Source organism: Euprymna scolopes, chromosome 5 (assembly GCF_053919585.1).
Source record: "Euprymna scolopes isolate OS-2025 chromosome 5, ASM5391958v1, whole genome shotgun sequence".
Classification (NCBI taxonomy): Eukaryota; Metazoa; Mollusca; class Cephalopoda; order Sepiida; family Sepiolidae; genus Euprymna; species Euprymna scolopes.
In genome coordinates, this window is record NC_136486.1 from 39,649,400 (window position 1) to 39,674,612 (window position 25,213).

Here is a 25,213-nt window from a genome sequence, read left to right on the forward strand (position 1 = left end):
AAATCTTTGAATTAACATTCATCAGCAGTAATAGAATTTCAATGAAATTGAACTTTAATATCATTCAATTGCTGGGCTATATTGTATATTAAATTCTATTATTCTCCCAATGAATGTTAATTAAAAGGTTTTAGGAGAAAATTTAGTAAAAAATGAGTTCACTCTTATTAGCTATAATTAAAAAGTGGATGACAAAGTGCAAAAACAGCCAGATAAAAGCCCAAAATTTCAAGACCATTTTTTTTTCTTTTTTTTTTAAATGTGCAAATTTCTTTTTAGCTCTTTAAATGAAGGTCACTTAGATTTCATCATGTTAAGTTGAGTAAGTTTTAAGAATGACCACTCAACTTAACACATTATGCCCAAATTGGACATAGTAATAGAAAAATGTGATGGAATAAATTGTCTTTTTTTTTTTTTTTTACTTATAAAAGTTAAGATATATTCAAACACCAACTTCCACAAAGTCATATTTCCGCAGGAACAGGTATCTACATTACGGACAGAAAATCTTTGTACAGTTTTATGCTTACTTGGAAGGGTGTTTTTTTTTTTTTTTTTGTTTTTTAAAATTTTTTTATCACTTATGGTATTTTTTCTTTTCTTTCTTTGCAATGTTATAAATCATTGCAAATGGAATGTAGCAGGATCCGAGCAATACCAAGCTTAATCTGAGGCGCAATTGTCTCATTTCCTACAACCACAAATGAAAGATATATGGTGGTGGGTGAGAGAGAGAGAGAGAGAGAGCGATGGTGATGTGGTAGTGAAGGGAGAGGGGGGGGTATTGAAGTTTTAGATGCTGATTCGTTTGCTTTCAGTCCGGATTCGATTAGATTTACGTGTGGTAAATTTGGCTTCTCTACATTGTTGACAAACAAATGTGTCAGGGATATTTGACTTTCGGATTTTCGCACATGATAAATGAATCCATGTAGAACATTCAGAACATTCAATCATTGGTCGCCCAGCGTACGGTTTTAAACAATGACACGTTATCAAGTCCCATGATTCTTCATCTGAAATGCAAAGAAAATTGGTGTTAGAGTTATGAATTGGAAAATATTATGATTATTCAACATCTGTTAAAATTAGAAACATGAATTATATTTTGCTATTTTTGAGATCAGGATATTTTGATTATTCGGACTACTTGAATGGAATTAACACAACATAAATTCCGATCTTGTCGAACTCTAATATGTACGAATTTTGAACTGAACCCTTTACAGGGGCAATTTACACTTGTTTTGCCAGTCACAACTGAGTAATAATCTTAAGCAATTTGTAAGTGTATCCTTAATATTATTTAATTGGAATTCATTATTGAGGTGAGTATTGTTTTATTAATTTTATTTATTGCAGACCATTATCCTCATCTTTTTCTTAGTTGTTTTACAACATTTCGACCAACTATTCCACCGGACGAACGCCAGAGGAATAATTGGCCGAAACATTGTGAAACAACTAAGAAAAAAATGAGGATAATGTATCTTTAATATTGAGAATTGAACCTTCAACTTCCAGAAAACAGTCACTTAGAACTAGATATTACTTAGCACTTATAAGTCATCGTGTTACTGGAGTAAATTAGCAAAAACATTTTTGAACGTATATCCTACTACTTATCACAATATATTTTTTTAATCGTCACTTTATAATTAATAGTTCCCATATTGTATTAAGTTCTATATTAATTTTTTTAGAATATAAATATGGGAACTATTAATTATAATGGATAAAGGCACTATTAATATATAAAGTAATAAAATTGTACTTATGAATTGCTTTAGACTTCTACTCAGTCATGGCTGAAATTAAGAGTTCTATTGTAAATTCTGTGCAGGCCTCACCTCCCGCCCATTCTACAAGATATAGCTGAAGAAGGCAGCAGGTTAGATCGACCAAACTTTTGTAAAAAAAGAAAAAGAAAATAACCATTAAGAGTAGAATAGTAGTCCAAACAAATACATAAACTTTCTCATCTACTTTAAGTTGTGCCAAGAATCAATTGAAAACAAGGAGAGAATTAATATTTGTAAAAATTGAAATCCTGAATCGGTTTGCTGGTTTCCACATTTAGTCAAGTTTTTATATCTATAAAATTATAAAACTTTGTGGACTGTCCAGGTGTGCTTGCTTGTATCTTCTCTTCAATAATCAGGCGATACCATCTCAGAGGCTAAGAAATGAAAGTAGAGAGTTGTATGTTTTTGTTTCCGTTCTAGCTGATGGCACTTACTTCTGAAATTTTATACATTTTTTTTTAGTTTTGATTTCACTAATGTATATTGGGTTTACTTTAGAGAATTGTCTAATAATAAATACATAATCTACATAAAATTAAAATATATTTAAGCGTATCTTACGACTGGGCAATGCCGGATGGCCTGCTAATAACTACTAAGACTCTTACGATCTTGTTAGTTGCCTTTTTACTGTGCACACTTGATGTCACAAAAAAGTTAAAGAGAAATGGGTGGAGGGATGATTATCATCAAGAAGGAAGCATTTACTTGAAAATGGATAATGTCAAAATCTTCGGTGGTAGCTTCAGAGCTATAACAAATACTAATGGTAGATCCATCAATTTAATTACTGAAAAGCTATATCAAGTGGAAATAAAAGGAATTATTTTTCTCATCGTGTGATTAGTGAATTAGATTGATTGAGAAGTTGTGTCCGGCACAGGAAACTTGAGGTCAGTAGACAGTGATGACTGACATCTCAGACTTTAGGTAAAGTGAAATAAATTCAATTTTAGAAGCATGTATTGTTTGTGTGATGGTAGGGAGGGGGGGGGCGATGAATACCTTGCTCTTACGAGATAACAAAGCGAGTTTGAAAAGGATCAGAGTGCTGAATTCTCAACACAATATAATCAACTACATTTTGTAGCCAAGAGACTTTATTCTGCTCACTCACAGAATCTACATTGTTAAGAGACAGACTCCAGACTTGGGGTTGATGTCGCCAAACCAAAAATTGCTCAGAACTTGATAGCTGAGCCAGTTCAAAATCACTAATTAGAAATTTTTATTACACAAAAGCAATGTTGTAACTTTTACTAAGAATAATTATTTTTATACAAAAAGAACAACGGGTATAGCCAGCTAACGTACTTTCTAACTTCCGGAAGTGGTTACAAGACAAATCAATTCCTAAACTTTTATTGTTCATCAGTATTTCTATTGTGAAGCAATTTATTGAAATAAAATATAAGAAAAGTACATTATTGAAAAGCATACAATATTAGTGGGACCTGTTGAAATTCCATGGCAGAATCTTTCATATGTAATATTGCTGCTGGGGATTCTGTGGATGTTCAACGTGAATGGAGACCTGTGACGTTACTGTAGCCCTTTTGTTAAAACTGTAAAATTATTTATATAAGTAATTTGGTAAATGTAGTGGTATAATATATTTACTTATTATGGTTTATATCCAATATCCTTATATGAGTCTGTGACATATTTCCATTGTGTGGAGGCACGGCACAAACGGAAACCCCCACAATAATCATTATACCATTTTTAGACAGAACAGATGCTAACCAGAAGACTGAGAAGGTATATTTAGTTTCATGTGTTAAAAGCAACATTTTTTTTTTTTTTTTTACATTGTATTTTTGGTGATCGGGAGATCTTATTTATTAAAAAGGAGGATAGAAGATGATAACATACTACTAACATTAAATTAATGTATCTATATACTAATTTAATGTTAGATTTAGAACAATAACAATGTAATTCCAAAACTACAAATCAAAAATGTGTTTCTTTCAAACAGAATTTTAGGCACTGAAAGCATACCCAACAGAATAGAGATCAATAAAAATAGAATTGTCGATTTTGTATCAATAATTTCTAAAATACATTTAACATACTCAGAGTAAGTTATTTTTTTTGTTTAAATAAACCATGACGCATGCATATGGTAAGAGGTACTAATAAATTAAATATTTCAAACATTTTTACATTACAATTTTAAAAACAAATTTTCTATGAGAAATAGTGTCAAGGAGGCCATTAATACTGGATAATAAGCTTTCACTAAGAAAATAAACAAAAAAAAACAAAACGTTTTCTTCAAAATGTACGGCCTAAAAGCAACGTTTTTTTTGTTTTTTTTTTTTAATTTTTATTTTTGTATTGCGGTGATCAGGAGATCCTATTTCTTTAAAAAAGAGGCTAGGAAGTGATAATATACCATGAACATTATACTAGCATATCTATATACTAATTTTATGTCCTATCCCCTTTATTTGATCAGGATATCTTAATTATTAATCCATAATCTGGAAACCATAACACATGTTAAAAGTATTCGGTACTAATATACAGATAAAAATAACACAGTGTTACATTGTTTTTTTTTTTTACACGGTGGTCACCACTTATCAAGGCCCGGAAGCCACTCAGGGATAAGGATTATTACAAGTACAATACGTTAGTGTGGAGATTTGATGAAGCGTTTACATAAGGGGACAGTTCATTAGGAATTTGTTAGCGTTAGACTTGAACACATCCAAGTTGTAGTCAGGTGGGAAGCAGGCAGACGGAACAGAGTTCCACAGGCGTGCAGATCTAAGAAAAAAGCTTTGTTCATGGAATCCACGTTTTAATTTAGGCACAGATAAAGAGTGAGGGAAATTTTTCAGTGGATTCAGCTAGACGGGTGTTTTTCATGAAAGATTGGCGAGGGGGAACCAGAGATTGGAGCTCAGACGAGCACCTGCCATGGAAATAACGATAAAACAAAGAGGCTCGCAACGTCTCTTCTGTGGGAGAGAGGTTGCAGGGTAGAGAAAAGGGCATCCCCCACGAAGCCACAAAGTCTATTTTGTACTGTCAAGGCAGGATAGGCTGTTTTTAGCAGCTCCTGCCCAGATATGGCAGCAGTATTCCATCCTTGGACGTACTTGGCTTTTATATAGATAGAAAATTGCATCAGTAGTGAGATATCTTCTGGAGCAGTAGAAGGATCCCACTATCTTTCCAGCGACCTTGGCAACAGACTTGATGTACGTGTTCCATCTCAGATCAGGAGTAAAGGTCAAACCCAGAAGCTTGTCAAAACACGGGGCTTCTCCTAGACGAGAGCCATCCATTTCAACTGATGCCAGATGGGGATCAGAGCGTTGATGATGTAAGGAGTTTGGTTTTAGATGCATTAAAAGTAACCAGCCACGTCTTCCCCCACTGAACCACGCGCTCGAGATCAGAGGAGAGAGAATCAGAGAGAACTTTGTCATTACAGCCTTTGATGTGCTGCCGTAGATGGTCGTGTCATCAGCATAGATGTCAACGAATGATTTAAGTATATGTTTAGGGAGGTCATTGATGTAAATCAGGAAGAGAGTTGGGCCCAGGATTGACCCTTGAGGGACTCCAGCATTAATACTGCAGGCCTCTGATTTTTGTCCATCGACCACTACTCTTATGAGCCTATCGGAGAGAAATGATTTAATGATTGAGAAAACATTTCCAGTCATACCGTAGCTGGAAATCTTGTGAAGTAGACCCTTATGCCATACCTTGTCGAAGGCCTTTGATATGTCAAGAGCAATTGCCCTAGAAAGGAAGCCTTTGTCAAGAGATTCACTAATCCTGTGAGATATAACCGTTAACACATCTGCGGTAGATCTTGCAGAGCGGAAACCATATTGTGTGTCACTAAGAAGGTTGTTTCTGCTGAGGTGGTTGACTATTTCTCTATTTAATATGGATTCCAGCAACTTATTCATAACACACAGGAGACTTATTGGTCTGTACTGAGAGGGAGATGACTTATCACCTGAATTCTTAAATACAGGGCAAACTGATGAGGTCTTCCAGGGAGTCGGAAAGCACTTCTCCTTAAGGCAGCGCTTAAACAGTTTCGTAAGTATGGGAGCAAGTTCTGGTTGAGCTTTTTTAACACTATAATTGGGATGCCATCAGGGCCAGTTGCTTTACTGGAATCAAGGTTCTTGATTAGCTTGGCGACCTCATGCACGGATATTTATATGTTACCTAGCGTGTTCTGTGTTATAGGAGGAAATATGGGGAGTTGATGGCCTTCCTCGCATAGGGTAAAATTAGCTGCAAAGTTCTTGGTAAATAGTTTGGCCTTGTCTGATGCTTGGTTGGGATAGAACGCACACTTCTGTTCAGGATCCTATTTGTTATTTGCCAAAACTGGTGGGAACCAAGCCGCTGATCAGCTACCTTGGATTTAACAGAGTGGGCATATAGCTCTCTTGCATTTTTTATTACTCTTTTACAGTGGTTGCTGGCAGTCCTGAAAGCAGCTTTAGTCTCAGTGCATCCATTACGTTGGTAGTTATGGAAAAAGTGATTTCTGTGCGCGCTAGCAGCAGCACATTCTGGGGAGAACCATGGCTGGCTGTTAGGTTTTTGTTGGAATTTTTTAGATGGTATGAATTGGTCTATGCCTACAATTAACCATTCGGTCAGATCTGATACTATAGAGGACACATCCTTTTTAAACATGGAATGTAGAGGTAAATCAGATATGAATGTATGGAAGCTATCCAAGTCAGCCATAGAGTATCAGTATACAGTACGGTGGAGGGGTACGTCTGGGGACTTATTACATTTCGTTTTTATCTTAACTGATACGACGGAGTGGTCGGAGGATCCTAGAGGAGAATGAACGGAACATGAACATAGTTCAGGGGAAGTTGAGAGAAAAAGGTCTAGGTTTGCATATTGACCAGTAGTATCGGGTACACGGGTGGGTTCGCGAACAATCTGAGTGGGGTCATAAGCAATAGCAAAATCATGACAAAACCTCCCCTCATCGTCTGTCTTATTTGAATGGGTCAGCCATTCCACGTTCATTGTTCATTACTTAAAAATTTTTTTAAGCATTTTAAATTTCAATAATTATTAAATAAAATTAAAAAAAAAAAAAAAGATCAGAAAAACGTCATAATAAAAGAGTACATGCGCCGCAGGAAAAAATATAGGCATGAGAAAAAAAAAAAAGCAAAGGAACTGATTTGCCTTGTCACTGCTTTCAGTAGTGCTATGCCAAAAGTTAGGAAGTATGTTAGCTGACTATAACCAGAACAGTCAAATTATTTTTTTGACCTGTACTCGTTAGCAGTAGTACAATTGATGACCAAAGCCGAACAATTTCTCTTATGATCTTGACAACGTGGGGTGAGTGGTAATTTGATGAACTGAAACTCTTCAACATCTGCCATCTTCAGAGTAGTAACAGTTTTGCAAGCAGGTATCAAGTTACCACCTGGAACCCAGAAAAGCCATTCTGAATAGGTGAAACATGGCGGATCTAGTTTTTATATAAAATTGCACAATATTTCTTGAAAACCCCCTATTTTTTCATCTGGAATATCATTACATATGGTTTAGAAAACTTGATATAATTTGATCTAAAATTATTTTAATCAAAAATTCCGATCTAATCGAGTAGTCAAGAAATTGAAAATATTGAAGATTTGTACCTGTTTCGTTGACATCAGGTGAAGAACTGCAATTGCTGTGTATGCTATCTGCACAACTGTCAGTGTTACTTTCTGCATTTTCATGACCCATGTTCATCTCAAGTTTGGAATAGCGTAAGTTAGCTTTCCTAACAGCATTCACACGACGCTCTTGGGAAGATATCTTAGAGATTTCATTTTCTTTGTCTTTCAACATTATTTCTTCCTCTTCATCAACTATTTCTTTCTTAATGTGAATCTTTTGTTTGTCTGTTGCAGACAAATGGTTCTCTTCCTGCTTTGGCCGTGGTAATAACTCAAATCGGTTTGGTTTCTTATCTTCTAGTAATTGCTCCGGATGCGAATTATTCTGCCCATGTTGGGGCGGAGAATAAGTATTTGGTTCCAATTTGATTACCTTAGGAGAGATTTTGCTTTCTACTCGATTGTTATTGGCATTTTGATGATGCGATGGAGTCACTGATGACATTGAGGTTGGCGTCACAGAAAGGGGAGTAGTACATTGAGCAGATACCGATGGCTCCTCCTTAATTTTGAGTGGTTGATGTTTAGGTGAAATTGCTTTTTCTTCTTGTCGCTGGTGCTGTGGTGGCAGTTGCAATGGTTTAGATGGTGGTGGTGGTTGCTGCTTAGGTGGTTTGTGCTTCACGTCAAATACTGGAGGCTGGCTTTTAGAAACTGGTGATGGCTTCAGATAGTTTGGCTGCTGAGGAGGTTTAGACTGCTGTTGCTGTGGTGGTGATTTCACAGTTTGCTGTTGTTGCTGAGGTATTGGAGGCTGAGTTGTTGCCTGTTTTAAAACCTGCAGCTGCTTTGGTGACTGTTGTTGTGTGGCCACTCTTTCAATCAGTTGATTACTGCCAGCATTTGAAGTAGTGTCCTGCACTGTTGGTTGCTGATGCTGTTGCTGCATTCTGTCATCTTGTAAACTATCTTGCAGACATTCTTGTAGACTACTCGACGATAGAGATGCAGTGCTGTCAGAGGAATAACTGTCGGCTGCACTACCTCCACTGCCAACGGGGCTGATGTTGTTCTGTTGACGCAATTCCTACAAAAAATTAAAAGATTTCTACTTTTAATTCAAGCTAAATTAGTTAATATTAGCTTTATTTACTTGGATGGAGGCATATTGCTTGATGAAGGACAAAGAAAGATATTTCCAAATATAGTTATTTTAATTTTTTTTTTCAATTTATTTTCTATCAGATATTTTATATTTACATTTCAAGCATGGACTTTTTAAAAATTACTATTAAATCGAATATTTAGTAGAGAAAAAAAAATCAATGCATATTTATAAAAATTACATATAACAAGAAACAGAAGTTCATGCTTGACAGGTTTATTCAGGGAAATTAAACATATGTTTGAATTCCATTAAGAAATTTTAATTAAAATGTAAATTAAACTGAACAAAGTTAATGTATTTACAATTAATAACACTGAAATTTCAGTGAAAAATAACCTATATCAATTAAGTATACATTAAAAGAATTATTTTAAGCATTTTTCTGCAATAAGACTTTATTATTACTATAGCTTAATCTTGCATTAAAAGATTGATAATTGTGGGAGAATTGTTATTTTATTTAATGTAGTTTCAACCATATTCAGTTCTTATAATGGGCAAGAAAAATATCCTAGTTAATATTTATGCATAGCTTAATGATTTTGTTTTATATTTATCAAGGTGTAAAAATATTTATCAATGTGTAAAAATCAAATTTAAAAGTAGACTTTGTAAGAATTTTTAAAAAGCTAAAAAAAAAAATAAAATACAAACTTACCTCTCTTTTAAAAGATTCATATTGTGTATATGACAGAACTATGGTGCAAAAAGTGTAAAAATCATCTTTCGTTCTTTTCTTTTTTGACGAGGATGCATAGAGCTGAAAATAGAAAAACATTGAAAACTATTCAATACGGCTCAAATTTAGAAAAAAAAAAAAAAAAAAAAAAAAAAAAACGTAACTAACACTATAGCGAACACTTTTGATTAACTACCTTAAAAAACTAGAACCCTAACACAGAAATGGAGGACCATTTTATGTTAAATTTCAGACAGGATGCAGGTGTAAGTATTGATCTCAAAGAAGCTATTACATTTTTACATAAGGAAAAAATTATAGAAATTTGCTGTGTTTATCCTCACGCCTATTATATAAATCTCACCTGTCTGTTTAAATGTATGTATGTATGCCTAAAACTTTCGACAGAGGTGACAGATTTTCACGAGATCAGTATTTTCTTTTTGAAGCTCAACCCTTTGGATGACAGATGTCGAAAAATTGGCTAAAAACATTAATTCCTTCACCCTCAACTGGGCACTTTTATACAAGGAGGGGTCGCTTTTTTCACTGATATTTTCGAAAGTTATCCCCTCTTTTTGATTGACCAACCTTAATTTAAACCTTCGCCACTTCCAGTTTGGTGATGAAAGCAACGGCAAAGACATCACTTCTTTTTTTTTTTTTTTTTTCCACATTCTTTCCCCCTTCATGGTACGGGTTTAAGCCTGCCTGCCTACCTACTACCATATTTTTTTTTTTTCCCTCAACACACACCTCCAAACACCCGGGCAATGCTGGGCACCCAGGCTAGTTAAATATAATCAACACATTTATCCCAAAACTGAAGTTTATTAAACAAATTATTTTTAATAATTTTAGGAGGGACTGAAAGAAAAAAAATAAAGTTTACAAATAGTCAAAAGTTAACTATAAGAAAAATAGTTACACAAAAAGATCCTTAATCACATTCTATTATTAGAATATTTCAAACTAGTAGGAAGATCCAACGTTGTCCGGGATTGAATGAGGATCAACAAATGTTCCACCTTCCCATACTTTTATCATCATTGAAATTGGTGAAACCGTCCATTTTTTTTTAATCAAATTAATTGATTGCCTTCTCTAGTTAAGGTCTCCAACAGTGTACTGGGAAGAAGCTTCATATGCCTCCACACAATGAAAGTTCACAATACATTAGTGTACACATTGCGCTGTTGATTTTATAAAATTATCTGTAAATAATAACTTCACTTAAAGTTTAAAATGCAAAAAGTCAAGTATTATGGTTCAATTGGGCTCTAAACAGAAATATTCATTTCAAACGTGCCTGTTTTATCAAAGAATCAACTAAACAATTTTGCTCTAAATAAACATTCATTTCGAATGCCCTCTGTCAAATAAAATAATCATAGTTGATTTTATAGGCTAGACCTTTCTATTTATGTGGTGCTAAAATTTTTTTTTTTTTTTTTTGTTTAACGGCATATCAACCTTTTGTGGGTTATGCCGAATCCAGTTATTTTGGGAATAGTATTCAATGTTGTATCCATTTATTTTATATGAGATTTTCATTCTTCAAGTTCCTTGTATTTTCAATCGTTCGTTCGTAGCTTTTGATTTGGTTGTTTTATAGTGGATTTTGTCATTTTTGTTCTCTCTTTCAGAATATGATTGGGTTTTGCAATGGGAAGGGGAAAAGGGTTACAGTATTATTAAGTCCTGTATTATGAACGTAGTTATATTGTTGATAGTGTTTTATATTCAAATTGTCCTCATTCTTAAGGAAGGTTTCTTGGAGAAAAATAACCAAAGGATTAAATTTGGTTTGCAACAATAAAATTTCATTGTAATTTGCCTTCAATCCACGGCAATTCCATTGGATTTTCTTGTAATTCATGATTTTTTTTTTTTTTGGTTTGAGGAGTAACTTCAGTTTCCATGTCTTCTAATTCCGTAAATCTATTTGTAGTAGTAGTAATAGTGGCTTCTGTTTGTGGTAATTTCTTTATATTATTTTGTTTTTTGGTAGATGTATCTTGTTTGTTTTTCAAGTGTGTTTTTTTCACCACGGGGAAGACGTATTGGTGACCTGTGTGGTCTTTCTTTTAACTGATTTTGTTTTTCCTTAGTTTCGTCTTTTTCAGCATCTGCATGACGTACTGGTGTTTTTTGTGGTCTTTGTTTTTTGATAGACTGTTTTCTTGGATGTTTGGATTTTGGTTGAGAATTTGTTTTATTGGTAACATTAGTTGATGATTTAATGGGATGATTAATTTTTGATATGTTTGGTTTGATTTCATTTATAAATTTGAGCCAGTCATTTGGTCCCAATTGTAACAAATTTTTTATTAGTATTTCGTATTTGGAGTCTTGGTTAAGTGATGTTGGATGATATACATCTTGGTGACTTGAAAGTACGTCTTTTCCTGGCTTCGAGGAAGGAGATGTTTTTGGTATGTTTTATTGGCACTACTTCCTTTTCTTTCTTCCAGATTCTGCATGCTCTAGCATAAGTAGGATGGTTTTTTTTCCACAATTTGCACATTTGCAATCGAGATTGCAGTCATTGACAGTGTTGTCTGGATCTCTCTGGCCACATCTGCCGCACACTGCTTGTCCCCTACTTGCATCCTCATGGTGCCCAAACTTCTGGCATTTAAAGCACCGCAGTGGGTTTGGTATAAAGGGTGCAACTTTTTCAACATTAAACCCAATTTTAATTTCTTTTGGGATGGTAGGTCTATCGAACTGCATAATGTAAGTGTTCGTATGTATAGTCTGATTCTCTTTTTTTATTGTAATTCTTTTAACGTTTATTACTCCTTGGTTTTTAAGTTCTTTTGTTATCTTTTCAGTAGTGCACATTGATAGGTCTTTCGATTTTACTACACCTTTGGATGTATCCAGATTCTTGTTTTGACATTTATGTTGTGGAAATTTTTCATTCCTAGGAGAAAAGTGGCATGTTTTTCTCTTTCCACTTTCACCAGTAGGGTTTTATTTTTTAAAGTTTTTACATTTTTGGGGGTAATATGTGCCGATATAATGGTATGTATAATAAAAAGTGATAAGTCAGTTATTTTCGTTTCTTCGGGTGATTCCAATACAATACATTTTGAGGATGTTTGATGTAGTTCATTATCTGAACTGTCCGAGTCGACGTGTTGGCGCTTGGAGTTTTTATACTTGGCCATTATATATATATATATATATATATATATATATATATATATACATACACACACATTTTAAATTCATTGTTTATGCTCCCCACCCACCTCGGAGTCCAATATTGGGGCATGTTAAGGGGGAAACCCATTTGCTTTGTCATGCCAGGGCTACATAAACAGTATACATGTTCCAAATGGGAGCCATGAGCACCCATAATCCTTTAGTTACACAATCCAAATCATTTGTGGTAACTTCCAGCACTATACAGCCATGTCATGATATTAATCATTTGGTACATTTGACCCTAGCCACCGCCTTCTAACACATAGAAAAGAGGGGGAAATATGTATATAGTTTAAAGAGTAGAAGATGTGTTAGGGCTTGATGTAACTCGCCGATTGATCGGATCGAGCCCCTCCGACCGCCCGTCTAGTCTTGCTTGTACGAGACCAAAGTGGAGTGTTGCAACTGACATCTTTAATTTCCCTAGATATCAGTTGCTCAGCCACCAAGATCCTTTTCTGAGTCATTTCAGCCACCAAGATCCTTTTCTGAGTCATTACAGGTCGCCACCAACGGCCAACAGGTGGCCCCTTTGAGAGGCTTTTATTTTCTGCAGGGGGACAGTCGGTGTATTCTAATGCCCCACCGACGGGGTTGGGAAGTAGGGAAGGAAAAAAAGGGGAAAGGGAAAGGGGCTGTTGTTTTTGTAGAACATAATTAAGTTCTACAAAAAGAATAGAAAACAAAAACAGAAGTTTAATGTAGGTGCATTTCGTCTCAGGAAGCTACTAGACAGCCTGATCTGGTAGCACCAGATAAAACTTCTCAAATGCATTGTGATGTTAAGTTGTATAAAAGTTAACTTTAGTCAAAATCAGATTTCCTTCTTTAATGAGATTTTTTCGATTATCTATACTCATCAGATGCATTTCAATACAAATCCTATGTAAGGATACTGACATTTAAAAAAAAAATCTATAAAAATAATAGAGAATGTTTGAGACATTAAATAAACAACATAATCCTTTTCAATTGGAAAACTCACATTTTAAGTCTGCTAAATGACATAATTCAGCATAATGAACATTCATGGCCTTCATTCCTGAGACAGTGGATACCTCCTGTGATGGTTACTGTGCATATTATTGTGAAGCAAGTGTTGCACAATCTGTAACCACACCTCAGTTGGTACTGCCTTATTCCAGTCACAAAAAGAAGTTCAGGACGACTGGAAACAATATAGGTATAAGTAGGGAGCACATACAGCATCTGGAATTCCAAAATGCTCACCCATTTTAGTATTGATCAGGCTCAACGTGGAAGTAAAAACAAGTTAAAAAAAATAAAATAAAATAAAAATGCTTGTTGAGATAGGTCGATTTTTTTTTAAACATGTCATTTTAAACAAAAATATTACATACTTAATTGTCATGTCGAAAATAGTAATATATCGAACAATTATGAAAATTCATCAAGTAGAAAGTTATAGTTTAAAGTAATTGTTACAGAAAATTGAGTAAAATTGCATTTTAACTAAGAACTTAGATGTTATAAAGTAGACGATGAAGAGTTCACAAACAGGAGATATTAAATCAGAATGCATATTTTAGATTATAGTGTAATTAACATCTTCCACCATTTGTAGCCTACAGCAGTAGACATTTTACTAAAAAATACATTAGCAGTTGTTCTACTTAATGAATATTTGTAATTTTTGGATATATTACTATTTTAGACATGACAAGTATGTAATATCGTTTTTGTTAAAAAACGACAGGTTTAAATAATGGATTTGTCGATTCTAAAGTAAAAAAAAAAAAATAAGACAAATAAGTAAAAAAAAATTTCAGAAATAAAGATAAAAAATACACAAATAAAGGAAAAAATTCACAAATAAAGAAAAAAAGTAAAAACACACAAATAAGTAAAATAAAATTTAAAAATAATAAGTAAAAAATAAAGGAGTTAAAAAAAAATACAAATTAAAAATTCATTAAACTTTTTAGTTAGAATATGTCAAATTTACTGATTATATATATGCACAAGGATCTTTTTATGAAGAAAGTCCAAACGGGGTATTCTAAATTAAGACAAAATTTAAAATTTCCTCAGTTAAAAAGAACTTCTTTCCACAAAAGGAGAGAACGGATGAAATGTAATATCAGATTGCCAAGTAAAGTTACATTTTATTTTGAATCGGTTTTTAAAAAAAATCGTTTTAATATTCCCGAGGAGGAGGGGGGGGGATAATTAAATAAAAAAACAAAACAAATAAACGTTTTCCAAAGGTAAAATATTACCTGAACAAATTTAGTTTTAAATAAATTTCAGCGTTTTTTTTCTTCTCTAAATTATACCTAGTTAGGTTTTTTTTGTGTGTGTGTGTGGGGAGGGGGGGCGACTCTTGATAAATATCAACAACAATCACATTGAAATACCTTACTTTTCCAAAATGAAATCAGCAAGTATACGATCTCCGTAAACAATTTCAAAGTGTCAATATGTAGGTATAAAAAAATTAATATGAAAACTGTTTCACGAGGAAGGCCGAAAAGACAGTTGAAAATGTTCTTTTTAGAAAAAAGATTTAAAAAACAAAAACATTTTGAGGATTTACTAGAAGCCAATAAAGGGTCAAAAATTCAAAATACATGTTATCAAAGGCAAGAGAAGTTACTTTTCTAACTACCTGAATCAGTTTTTGTGTTTTAATGTATTAAGTTTTTATTCAACTCAAAAAACAAGTAGCGCCGAGTTGGTAAGTATGACCGATAAGAACATGCCGTCTTTGCAGTGTCAGAAATGGCTCAAAATTCGAAAAATAAAAATACTGATAAGAAATCCATCCCATGTGTCACCGTAACATTTATAGAGTGGATTTTATTTTTTATTGTTTTCATGATTTAAGCAATTATCTAGACATCACCAGTTGAACGTCTGATGATTGTTTCGAATAAAATAGATGTTTTATGTCCAACCACACAAAACATCCAAGTAGGTAGAAGAGTAACTTATCTTGCCTTTGGTTACATTTGTTATATATTGTATATTCCTACACGTCAACAAATGAACAGAGAACAATTGTAAAAATTTACATATTTTTCATACACACACATCACAAGGAATACACGTAGATAAGTATTTTACAATTCAAATGATTTTTAGTTTCAGATAAACATTTTTTCTTCATCCAAATACACAAAGATGAAATTTGTTAGATATAGAATCAAAATCTACAAGAAAATTTACGAAACAAGTTATCTTCGATTAGAAATTGAAAAAGTTTATTTGGAGCTTATACTAGTTTTTTTTCTTTATCCGACTCTTCATAATACTTATTAAAATTATTAAACTCAATTTCACACACATTAAAAATGGTCTTACATTTTATCTTCCACATTCTCCAGAACACTATACAGATACAAAACAAAAAACACACCCAATAAATGTCATCAATTGTTTAATTTTCGATTTTGGAGCAATTATCCAGGCTCGACTATAACCACGATCACTGATAGTCGTGCTATGACTCGAATGAGAACACCATGTTTTTCTTTGTTATAATTTAACACACTTTAAACTACCTATATTTTAAGTTAAAAAAAAAAAATTACTGTCACTAAATGTCACTCAAACATTTCTGGGGTTTATTCTGTATAATTTTTAAGTCATTGTCGAGACTTCAAAAATGGGATACCACGCAGCCATTTTTATTATGCTCGTATAACGTTCGACACTACTTGTTTTTCGAACGGAATAAACATTAACTAAAAACACTAAAAACTTATCCAGTTTATCTTGCCTTCGATAACATTTATTATATGTTTTTTAGCCACTGTTTCGAATCTCTGGATTGTAAAACAACCTTCAAACTTGCAATATTTTAGGCGACAGACCAATTTTTAAAAAATAATATTGCAGAAACAGGGAACATATTGCTTATTTTAGAAAACATTTTAGATATATTGCACTCACATCTCAAACCCTCCTGACATCTAAAATATAGTTTGGGCACAACTCGTAGTTCAATTCTTAACACCTACTCACACTTTAATGTTATCCTAGACCTAAGCTAACATGAAAAAAAAAAAAAATATCAAGGGAAAGCCTCAAACCACATTATCTCCTTTCTAACAAGCCTTCTTACAATCATAGTTGCTTACACTGCATGAGCTCTACTCACCCCCTCTATCCAGTAACAATGAAATAGCAATGTCCCTAAATCACTTTGAGGAGTGTAACTATTCAGCAGATATATAACCTCTACAAACTAACCCAGTAACATTAACTAACCACTCGAGGTCACAGAAATACCTGAATTAGAACCCAGGCGCGAAGCAAACCCTCTCAGTGCTGACGGACCCATTAGATCTTCCCAGATCATCCGTCTAGAAGGAAAACTCTGAAACTAAACTAAAGGGGAGGGAGACCTCTTCAGTCTTGGATGACAACCTTCCTAGGGCTGGTGACTCAAACAAATTACCGGTTTGCAAACCTAAATTGCTTAAGGAGTAGATAGGTTCTGTCTATCGCCCAGCTTCCATACTCCTTCTTTGCCTATTAGTCAGGTGCAGAGACACTATCACAGTGATTCGACAGAAACACCCAGTGGTAGATTTTGTTACGTGTCTAGGGCAATGAACGCCGTTTTCCCACTCCCGACACACCCCACTCCTAAAACTGTGCACTTGAGTACCATATATGCCTGAGCAATTAGATTGGGTTGACCTTCCTCTGATGAGTTGAGGGTACCGGATTGACAGTTACTGGCTGCTGTTTCTGACTGGTAGTACAGGAACCCTAACTCTTTGGTAGCGTTTAGAGCGGTTACTCCATCAACAGTTGTATAATATCGGGATGTTTGTAGTGTCATGTCGCACATGGAAAGGGACCCTGCACTCATCCCCGGTGGGCTTTCCTGAGGCCACAGTCCTAGTTGAAGAAAGGTCAGTTGATGGTCTACTTGTGATGCATAACCTCCTGTTCAGCTCCCCCATACCTAACTGAAACTCGTTAAAAAAATATGATGACAGTACAATCTAAAAATAAGCTTAAACCAGGCTTAGGGTCAAAAAAATCCAACTTGCCTCCACCCTTGAGGCTTGCATTCACAAATATCCGTGGGCTTAGAACTAATTTAGCTGATGTTGAAGCATTTCTCCTAACAAATACCCCGGATATCTTAGCACTAAGTGAGACTAACTTACACTCCTCCATCCCCTCTAACTACTTTAACATACCTGGCTATCTCCCACTCTGCCGTAAGGACTCTGACAGACACATGCACGGACTTGGAGCTTACATTCGTAATACCCTTCCCTTGACTAGAGAAACAAACCTAGAATCGGATGATCAAGCCTTTATGTGCTTTAGACTAATCATGCAACACAACATTAGCTACTTTTACTTTCTTTACCACTCTCCCTCAACCCAAGACTGCACCATAATAAACAAAGTCTCTGACAGCATAGACACAGCACTCTCCCTCGACACTAGCGCACAAGTACATGTATTTGGTGACTTTAATGTCCATCACAAAAACTGGCTTGGATTCTCTACTTCACAGATGCAGCGGGCAGCACAACTCGTAACTTCTCTATATCTCACTCCCTATCACAAATTGTTACTTTTCCAACCCGTTTCCCTGATCAGGAAGAACAACGTGCATCACTTTTAGATCGGTTTTTGACCACAGTTCCTGATGATTGCATAACGAATGCCAAGAGCCCACTTGGGAACGCTGATCATGCAGTGATAATGGTTGAAATCGCCCTAAACTCTAGCGCCAAAACTGGAGAGCCAGTGCTCAAAACAACGAGATATTATAAAAAGGCTGACTGGGAAGCCATTAGAGATCTTATCAGAGATGCCCCATGGGGAAATATTTTTTCTCTTCCTGCTGAACTGTGTGCAAACGAGACCACTGAATGGTTCAAAACTGCAATTGAAGCACATGTTCCCATGTGGAAATTTTATAGCAAGCCCCACTCTCCCCAATGGTTTACTTCTACTTGCGCAACTGCCATTGCTCAAAGACAGCATGCATACCGCAGATTTAACCGACATGAGTCCAGTTCAAACAGACAGAAGTACATAGAAGCTAGAAGTAACATTAAGAAAGAAATAGCGACAGCTAAGAGAGAATTTACGGAAACCACTAAAAAACGCATCGAAGCACAAATACTAGGAACTCGTGACTTCTGGAAAATCTACAAGTGTGGTAAATAATGGGCAATCAATAATTCCCCCACTAACCAATAATCACGAGGTTGTTTGCTCAGCAACCGAAAAGGCTAACATGCTTGCCAGTCGGTTTGCCTCAAACTCCACATTGGACCCTTCCAACCACTCCCCTACCACAATTTCCTATGCGGACAGACGCCACACTAGACGATCTGAAAATCACCCCTGCTCAGGTGCATGCTCTCATAAAAAACCTTGACGCTTCAAAGGCATGTGGACCCGATCTCATCCCAGCTGTGCTATTAAAAAAGTGCTCAGCCGAAGTAGCTCCAGTTCTCTCCAAACTCTATAACAAATGCCTTAATCAATCTTGCTTTCCGGGCTATTAGAAAACTGCTTCTGTGGTACCAGTATTCAAGAATTCTGGCGAAAGAACTGACCCAGTAAATTATCGCCCCATTAGTCTCCTCCCACTTTTTGCCAAAATATTTGAAACCTTAATTAACCATGCTCTAGTCCATCACCTTACAGATGCTAAACTTCTGACTGACCAACAATATTGATTTAGACAAGCCCGTTCCACAGCAGATATCCTAACTGTAATTTCTGAACGTATATACCATTCACTGGACAAAGCAGGGGAGGGTAGAGCGGTAGCTCTAGAGATATCTAAGGCTTTTGACAGGGTATGACATGAGGGTCTCCTCTGGAAAATTAGATCATACGGTATCACTGGACGAATACTTAACATAATTAAATCCTTCTTAGATAAGAGAAAAATCCAGGTTGTCCTCGACGGTCGTAGATCTAAACAATATGATATAAATGCGGGAGTGCCCCAGGGGTCTATCCTTGGACCTTTATTATTACTGATATTCATAAATGACCTCAAACAAAATTTCCTCTGAGATGGGTATATATGCTGATGACACCACACTCTATAACAGGCACGACAGGAAAACAAATGAACACATATCTAAAGAAATGGCAGAAACACTAGAGGATGACCTCCAATCTGTAGTGGAATGGGGACAAAAATGGATGGTCACGTTCAATGCCGCCAAGACTAAACTAGTTTCATTCAATAATTACAAAAAACCTTCTCTACCACCTATAGCAATGGCCAACGACTCTTTATCTGAGAGTACGTCTTTCAAGCTCCTTGGCCTAATGTTCACAGGAAACATGAGTTGGAACAATTACATCGAGGGCCGTTGTGAGGAAGGTAGGCTCTCTCTACTGTGCTAGAAAACTACTAACACCCGAAAGTATCCTGTACCTCTATAAGGCCACCATTCGCCCATGTATGGAGTATTGCTGTCATATTTGGGCTGGTGCATCGGCTACTAGTCTCTCGCTCCTTGACAAGGTTCAAAAGAGTTGCAAATCTGATAAACGCTGAACTGGCATCTACACTTCAGCCTCTGTCCTATCGACGAAACGTTACATCCCTCTGTCTGCTCTACAAGTATTTTAATGGTGAATGCTCTAACGAACTGCAAGCACTGGTGCCCCCACGACGTGAACACCCTCAACAGACCAGACAGGCTGCAAAATCCCCCCACACTGTAGAGATTCCTAGATGTAAAAGATCTTTCTACTCCAGTAGTTTCTTCCCCAGAACCGCTAGACTTTGGAATTCCATTCCAGGTCCCTGCTTCCCCAACTTTACTGACGTGCAGAAGTTCAAGTGCAACATGAACAGACATCTTGCTGCCCAAATCCCTACATAGTGCCCCAGTAGTTGTTTGCCCCTGATAATAACCCCCTACACCAAAGTGGCAATGTGCCTTGTTTGGGGTGAAAATGTAATAAAAAAAAAATAAATAAAAAAAAGATTATTTTCAATTTTTACTTAGTGTTCGTTATTAAATTACTGGTTTGTATTACTGTACACAGATTCGAAAAAGTTGTCAAAAAAAAAAAAATAAAAAAATAAATAAATAAATGTTATCAAAGGCAAGATTAGTTAATTTTCTAACTAACTGGATATGTTTTCAGTGTTTTTATTTAATTTAACATGTTTATTCAGCTCGAAAAACATACAGTGTTTACCGATGTATTGGAAAGTTAAAAGGCGCCCAACTCTCTTTGGAATTATAAGTTTGCGAAAAGGAGTTAAAAATAAAAAACTAGACAAAATACTGTTAGAAACTAGCTCAATATATGTTACCATGACATAGGGAGGTTTTTAACAGTATTTTGTCTAGTTTTTTTAATTTTTAACCTCTTTTCCCAAACTTACCGTATCAAAGAGAGTCGGGCGCCATTTTTAATTTTCCAATCGGTAAAACACTGTACGTTTTTCGAGCTGAATAAACATGTTACATTAAATAAAAACACTAAAAACATATCCACTTGGGTAGAAAAGTAACTTCTCTTGGCTTTGATAACATTTATTTATATATTTGTTTTTTGACAACCTTTCCGAATCTATGTGTACAGTAATACAAACCCAAATTATTTTTATTTAAAAAAATCTTTTTATATAAATTTACAGAAAAAAAAAAACTGGAAATTATTCAAATGGCGGACCTAAACGAGAAAACGAGCTTTCCTGACGTAAAATTAATTACTTTTCATATATTATTTTTCTACAGATTATTGTCGATAACAGACTTAACTTTCATATTAGCAAAAACACACTATTTAAAAGATGATTAAAATGACTTGTTTACAAATTAAAATAATGCAGATTGGTAAATTTAATTAAACTTTTTTGAATTTTTAATTTTATAAATAAAAAAATTACTTCGATTCTCGTAGCCGCGAGGAAAGCAGATACACGTGAAATTGTTTCAACTAAAACAAGACTATGTAAAAACATGGGGGAAAAAAAAGTTGCTTGATTAATTTTTTTTACGAGGTGCCCCAGCGTCGTTTAATCTCTAAAATAAAAAAAATAAAAAAATGAGGACCTACTTATTTTTGCCTAATACCTTTAAAAGGCCTTTATGAATAATATGAAAAGAGAAATTTTGAAAAATAAATAAATAGCATTTTCCCAAATTTAACGTAAAGTGATCACCAACTCTTGGTCTTTTTACTTTTAGCATTCAACGAGATTTCAAGTTTGGCGAGCGCGGGGAAGTTGTGGAAATAATAATTTTGAGGAAGGAGAGGAGAGGATTATATTTGAAACAAAATAACGATATATTTAATTAAAATTTTAGTAGTGTGTGTGTGTGTGTGTGTGTGTGTGTGTGTGTGTGTGTGTGTGTGTGTGTGTGTGTGTGTGTGAGGGGGGGGGGGGTAAAACAATAATACAAATTTAATTTTCGTGGCGGGAGGGGGGGGTGAATAATACATTTCTCTCTTTTTTTTATACTCTGAGTCACCACTAATCAAGACTCGAAGGCCACTCGAGGATGGTAGTGTAGGGGTTTGTATTACTATACACAGATTCGAAAAAGTTGTCAAAAAACAAGTAAATGTTCTCAAAGGCAAAAGAAGTTACTTTTCTACCTAACTGGAAAATTTTATTGTGTTTTTATTTAATGTAACATGTTTATTCAGCTTGAAAAACATACAGTTTACTTTACCAATGTATTGGAAAATTTAAAATGGCGCCCGATTCGCTGTTGAACACAGTAAGTTTGGGAAAATGAGTTAAAAATAAAAAATATGCAAAATACCGTTAAAAACCCACAGAATATGTCAGCCTATGTCACTAACATATTGAGCGAGTTTCTAACAGTATTTTGTATATTTTTTATTTTTAACTTATTTTCCCAAACTTACCGCGTTCAACAGAAAGTTCGGCGCCATTTTAAATTTTCTATACATCGGTAAACACCGTTTTCGAGCTGAATAAATATTTACATTAAATAAAAACAATGAAATTATCCAGTTAGGTAGAAAAGTAACTTATCTTGCCTTTGATAACATTTATTTGTTATATATTTGTTTTTTGACAACTTTTTCGAATCCATGTGTATAGTAATACAAACCCGAAACATTTGAAATTATTTCATTTTATACCACAGCGAACACGTGAAACATTAATAAGGAGAGTTATGCTGATTGACCACAAGGTGGGGTATCAATTTATTAGAACGTTATAATTGAAAAGTAACCCTCCACCTTAAAAGTCATTAATTAAACTTAAAAAATACCGGCTAATATGAAAGTTAAGTTTGTTAGCGACGATAATCCGGAGAATAAAATAAGAAAACGTGAAATGGAATTAATTTTACGTTCAGGTTCACGATTCAAATTTTAATTAAAGTAGTTTTTTTGCTGTTTGTTGTTCAACTAAATTAGTATTTATGCACGTATTGTACCGCGGACCGCGCTGAAACCACGTTATTTAGAAAGCCGTTCTTAAGATAAAGATAAGGGGTTTCTTTTCGTCATGGGTACGTAAATCAGAATTTTCTTTGTTTTTGATTTTTAGTGTAAGGGAGAATTCTGGACAATCACCAATTCAAATTATTATAAAAGTAATTTTGTGCATGTGCTTTATTGTAGTTCCTGTTTACAATGCCTCTCCTCCACGGGACAGAGTTAGACACCAGGCAGGATCCTTTTTTAACGTGGAGAAAAGGAACAAAAATAAAAATTGTTTCAGTTGTGAAGGATTTCTCCACTGAGAGACAACAAGAAATAGAAGTGTAGCATCTGAAGAACAGATACTACACTTTTCCAAATCGCTAAGCATTTTAAAGGCAGAAATGAGGGATCATGATTTTTCATAAATTAAAAAATTCCAATTCTCGTAGCCGCGAGGAAAAAAGATACGTGAAATTGTTTAAACTAAAACGGAAACAAGACAACTGTACAATGTACAAATATGAAAAAAGTTACTTGTCAAGACCCGAAGGCCACTCAAGGATAAGGATTAATGAATGTAAAGTGGTAAATTTTCAGATTAGGCCCACCTCCACAATTTTCTTTTAAATGACAACTTTAAGGTTTTCGACTATGCTGAATACGAAAATCGCATTGAAATTTTGCAGAAATAAGTATAGGCACCGCCAAAACGGGGGGGGGGGGCAGGTAAGTACTTTTTGACGGACCGTCTTTTTAAAAATCTACCAAAAATCAGGTAATTATCCAATCAATACGAAAATTTCAGCGATCATTAAGAGAAGAATGAACTTTATAACAGTGTACTTATTTTTCATAAACAATATTTATTTATATATATATATATATATATATATATTTTGCTTACAAAATTCACCCTTGTTTTGAGGGGATTCTAAATATGCTTAAAATAATCATCTGAAACTGAACAAAACATTGTTGTAAGGGACGGGATTATAGATTTAAAAAAAAAAAAAAAAAAAAAAAACTTGTTTGCATACCTTATTTTGATGTCTGAATATCAAAACTTCGATTGTGTTTAATTATACCGCTTTTAAGTTTTGAAGTGTGAAATTCGGTGAATATGTTAAGTAAAATAATTAATTTAAGTTAAGCAAAACAAAAAAAATTTTTTTTTAATATTTATACGAAAAAAGCCATTTTAAAATCTTTGATAAATAAATTGACAATTTCTTTTTAACGAGCCGAATGCATGATCATTATTAAACAGGGCATGCTTTGAAGAATCGATACAAAAAAAAAAAAAATTCGATAAATATTGTGCCCTTTGTGTTAAAAATATAATTTTTTTCGATCAAATTTGGAAACGTTTGCCGCCTTTCGACTACGGTGGACCAAACGCGCTGAAATAATTTTTTTTATTCTGCTTTAAATTGCCCCCCTCCCCATTCTGGAGAGCCTGTCTCCCCACACACATACACATTAAAAACCAAACTCATACAAATGGTCACCCATCTGGTACTGGCCAGCCTCAGCGTTAATAATACATTGAAATTTTCGTCACTGAAAAATAAGTTTGTTTTTTTTTTTGGCTTTTTGGTCTTCCGTAGTTTGCTTTTTATCAAGTACAAATGTAAACCGTAATCAAATCGACTCGAAGTAACTGGTTGCCTAAGTGGAATTATTTGAAATCCAGGTACTTATATTATAATATTTTTGCATATTCTCATAGAAAATCACCCTAAATCTTAGACAAGAAATAAACAAATTAATTCTTTCAAAAACCTTTTTTTTTTCTAACTATTTATATACGTTTTTTGTGCAACAAAAAAACAAAACAAAAAAAAAAAAAACGCCGATTGTTAACTTTTGGGGGAAATTTAACATTTAAAATGTAATTAAAAATAGTAGAAAAAGTTTTACATTATTCTGCTTTCTTTATGATAAAATTCAGGGTTTTATCTTTCTGGAAAAAAAAGTTACTCAGAAATAATGGATTTTAATAAATGTAATTTCGTTTTAAAAAAACAACAACAACTTGATTTTTCGGCCATTTTTGGCGGTGCCTAAATAAGTAGTTATCGATATATAAAAAGTTGTATTATGCATTGTATTCTTTGGCGGCCATCTTTTTACGCGCGTGCGCCATAAACAAATCTACTCATCTATGACTGACACTGCACGTGCATATAAAAGATGGCCGCCAAAGAATACAATGCATAATACAACTTTTTATATCTCGATAACTACTTATTTCTACAAAAATTCAATGCAATTTTCGTATTCAGCATAGTCGAAAACCTTTAAAAGTCGTCATTTA

At 34.5% G+C, this 25,213-nt stretch overlaps 1 protein-coding gene across 1 annotated transcript in view; it reads right to left on the reverse strand.

Moving 5' to 3' along the window:
• Positions 1-641: 641 nt before the first annotated feature.
• Positions 642-25,213, reverse strand: part of LOC145276787 (uncharacterized) — a 35,880-nt gene continuing 11,308 nt past the window's right edge. Inside the window, exons 3-5 of the mRNA XM_080128087.1 lie at positions 9,265-9,366; positions 7,475-8,525; positions 642-1,019 (exon numbers count right to left, since the gene is read on the reverse strand). Of these exons, the coding sequence (XP_079984213.1) occupies positions 796-1,019; positions 7,475-8,525; positions 9,265-9,366 (1,377 nt within the window). The 3' untranslated portion in view covers positions 642-795. The remainder of the gene's footprint in view (positions 1,020-7,474; positions 8,526-9,264; positions 9,367-25,213) is intronic.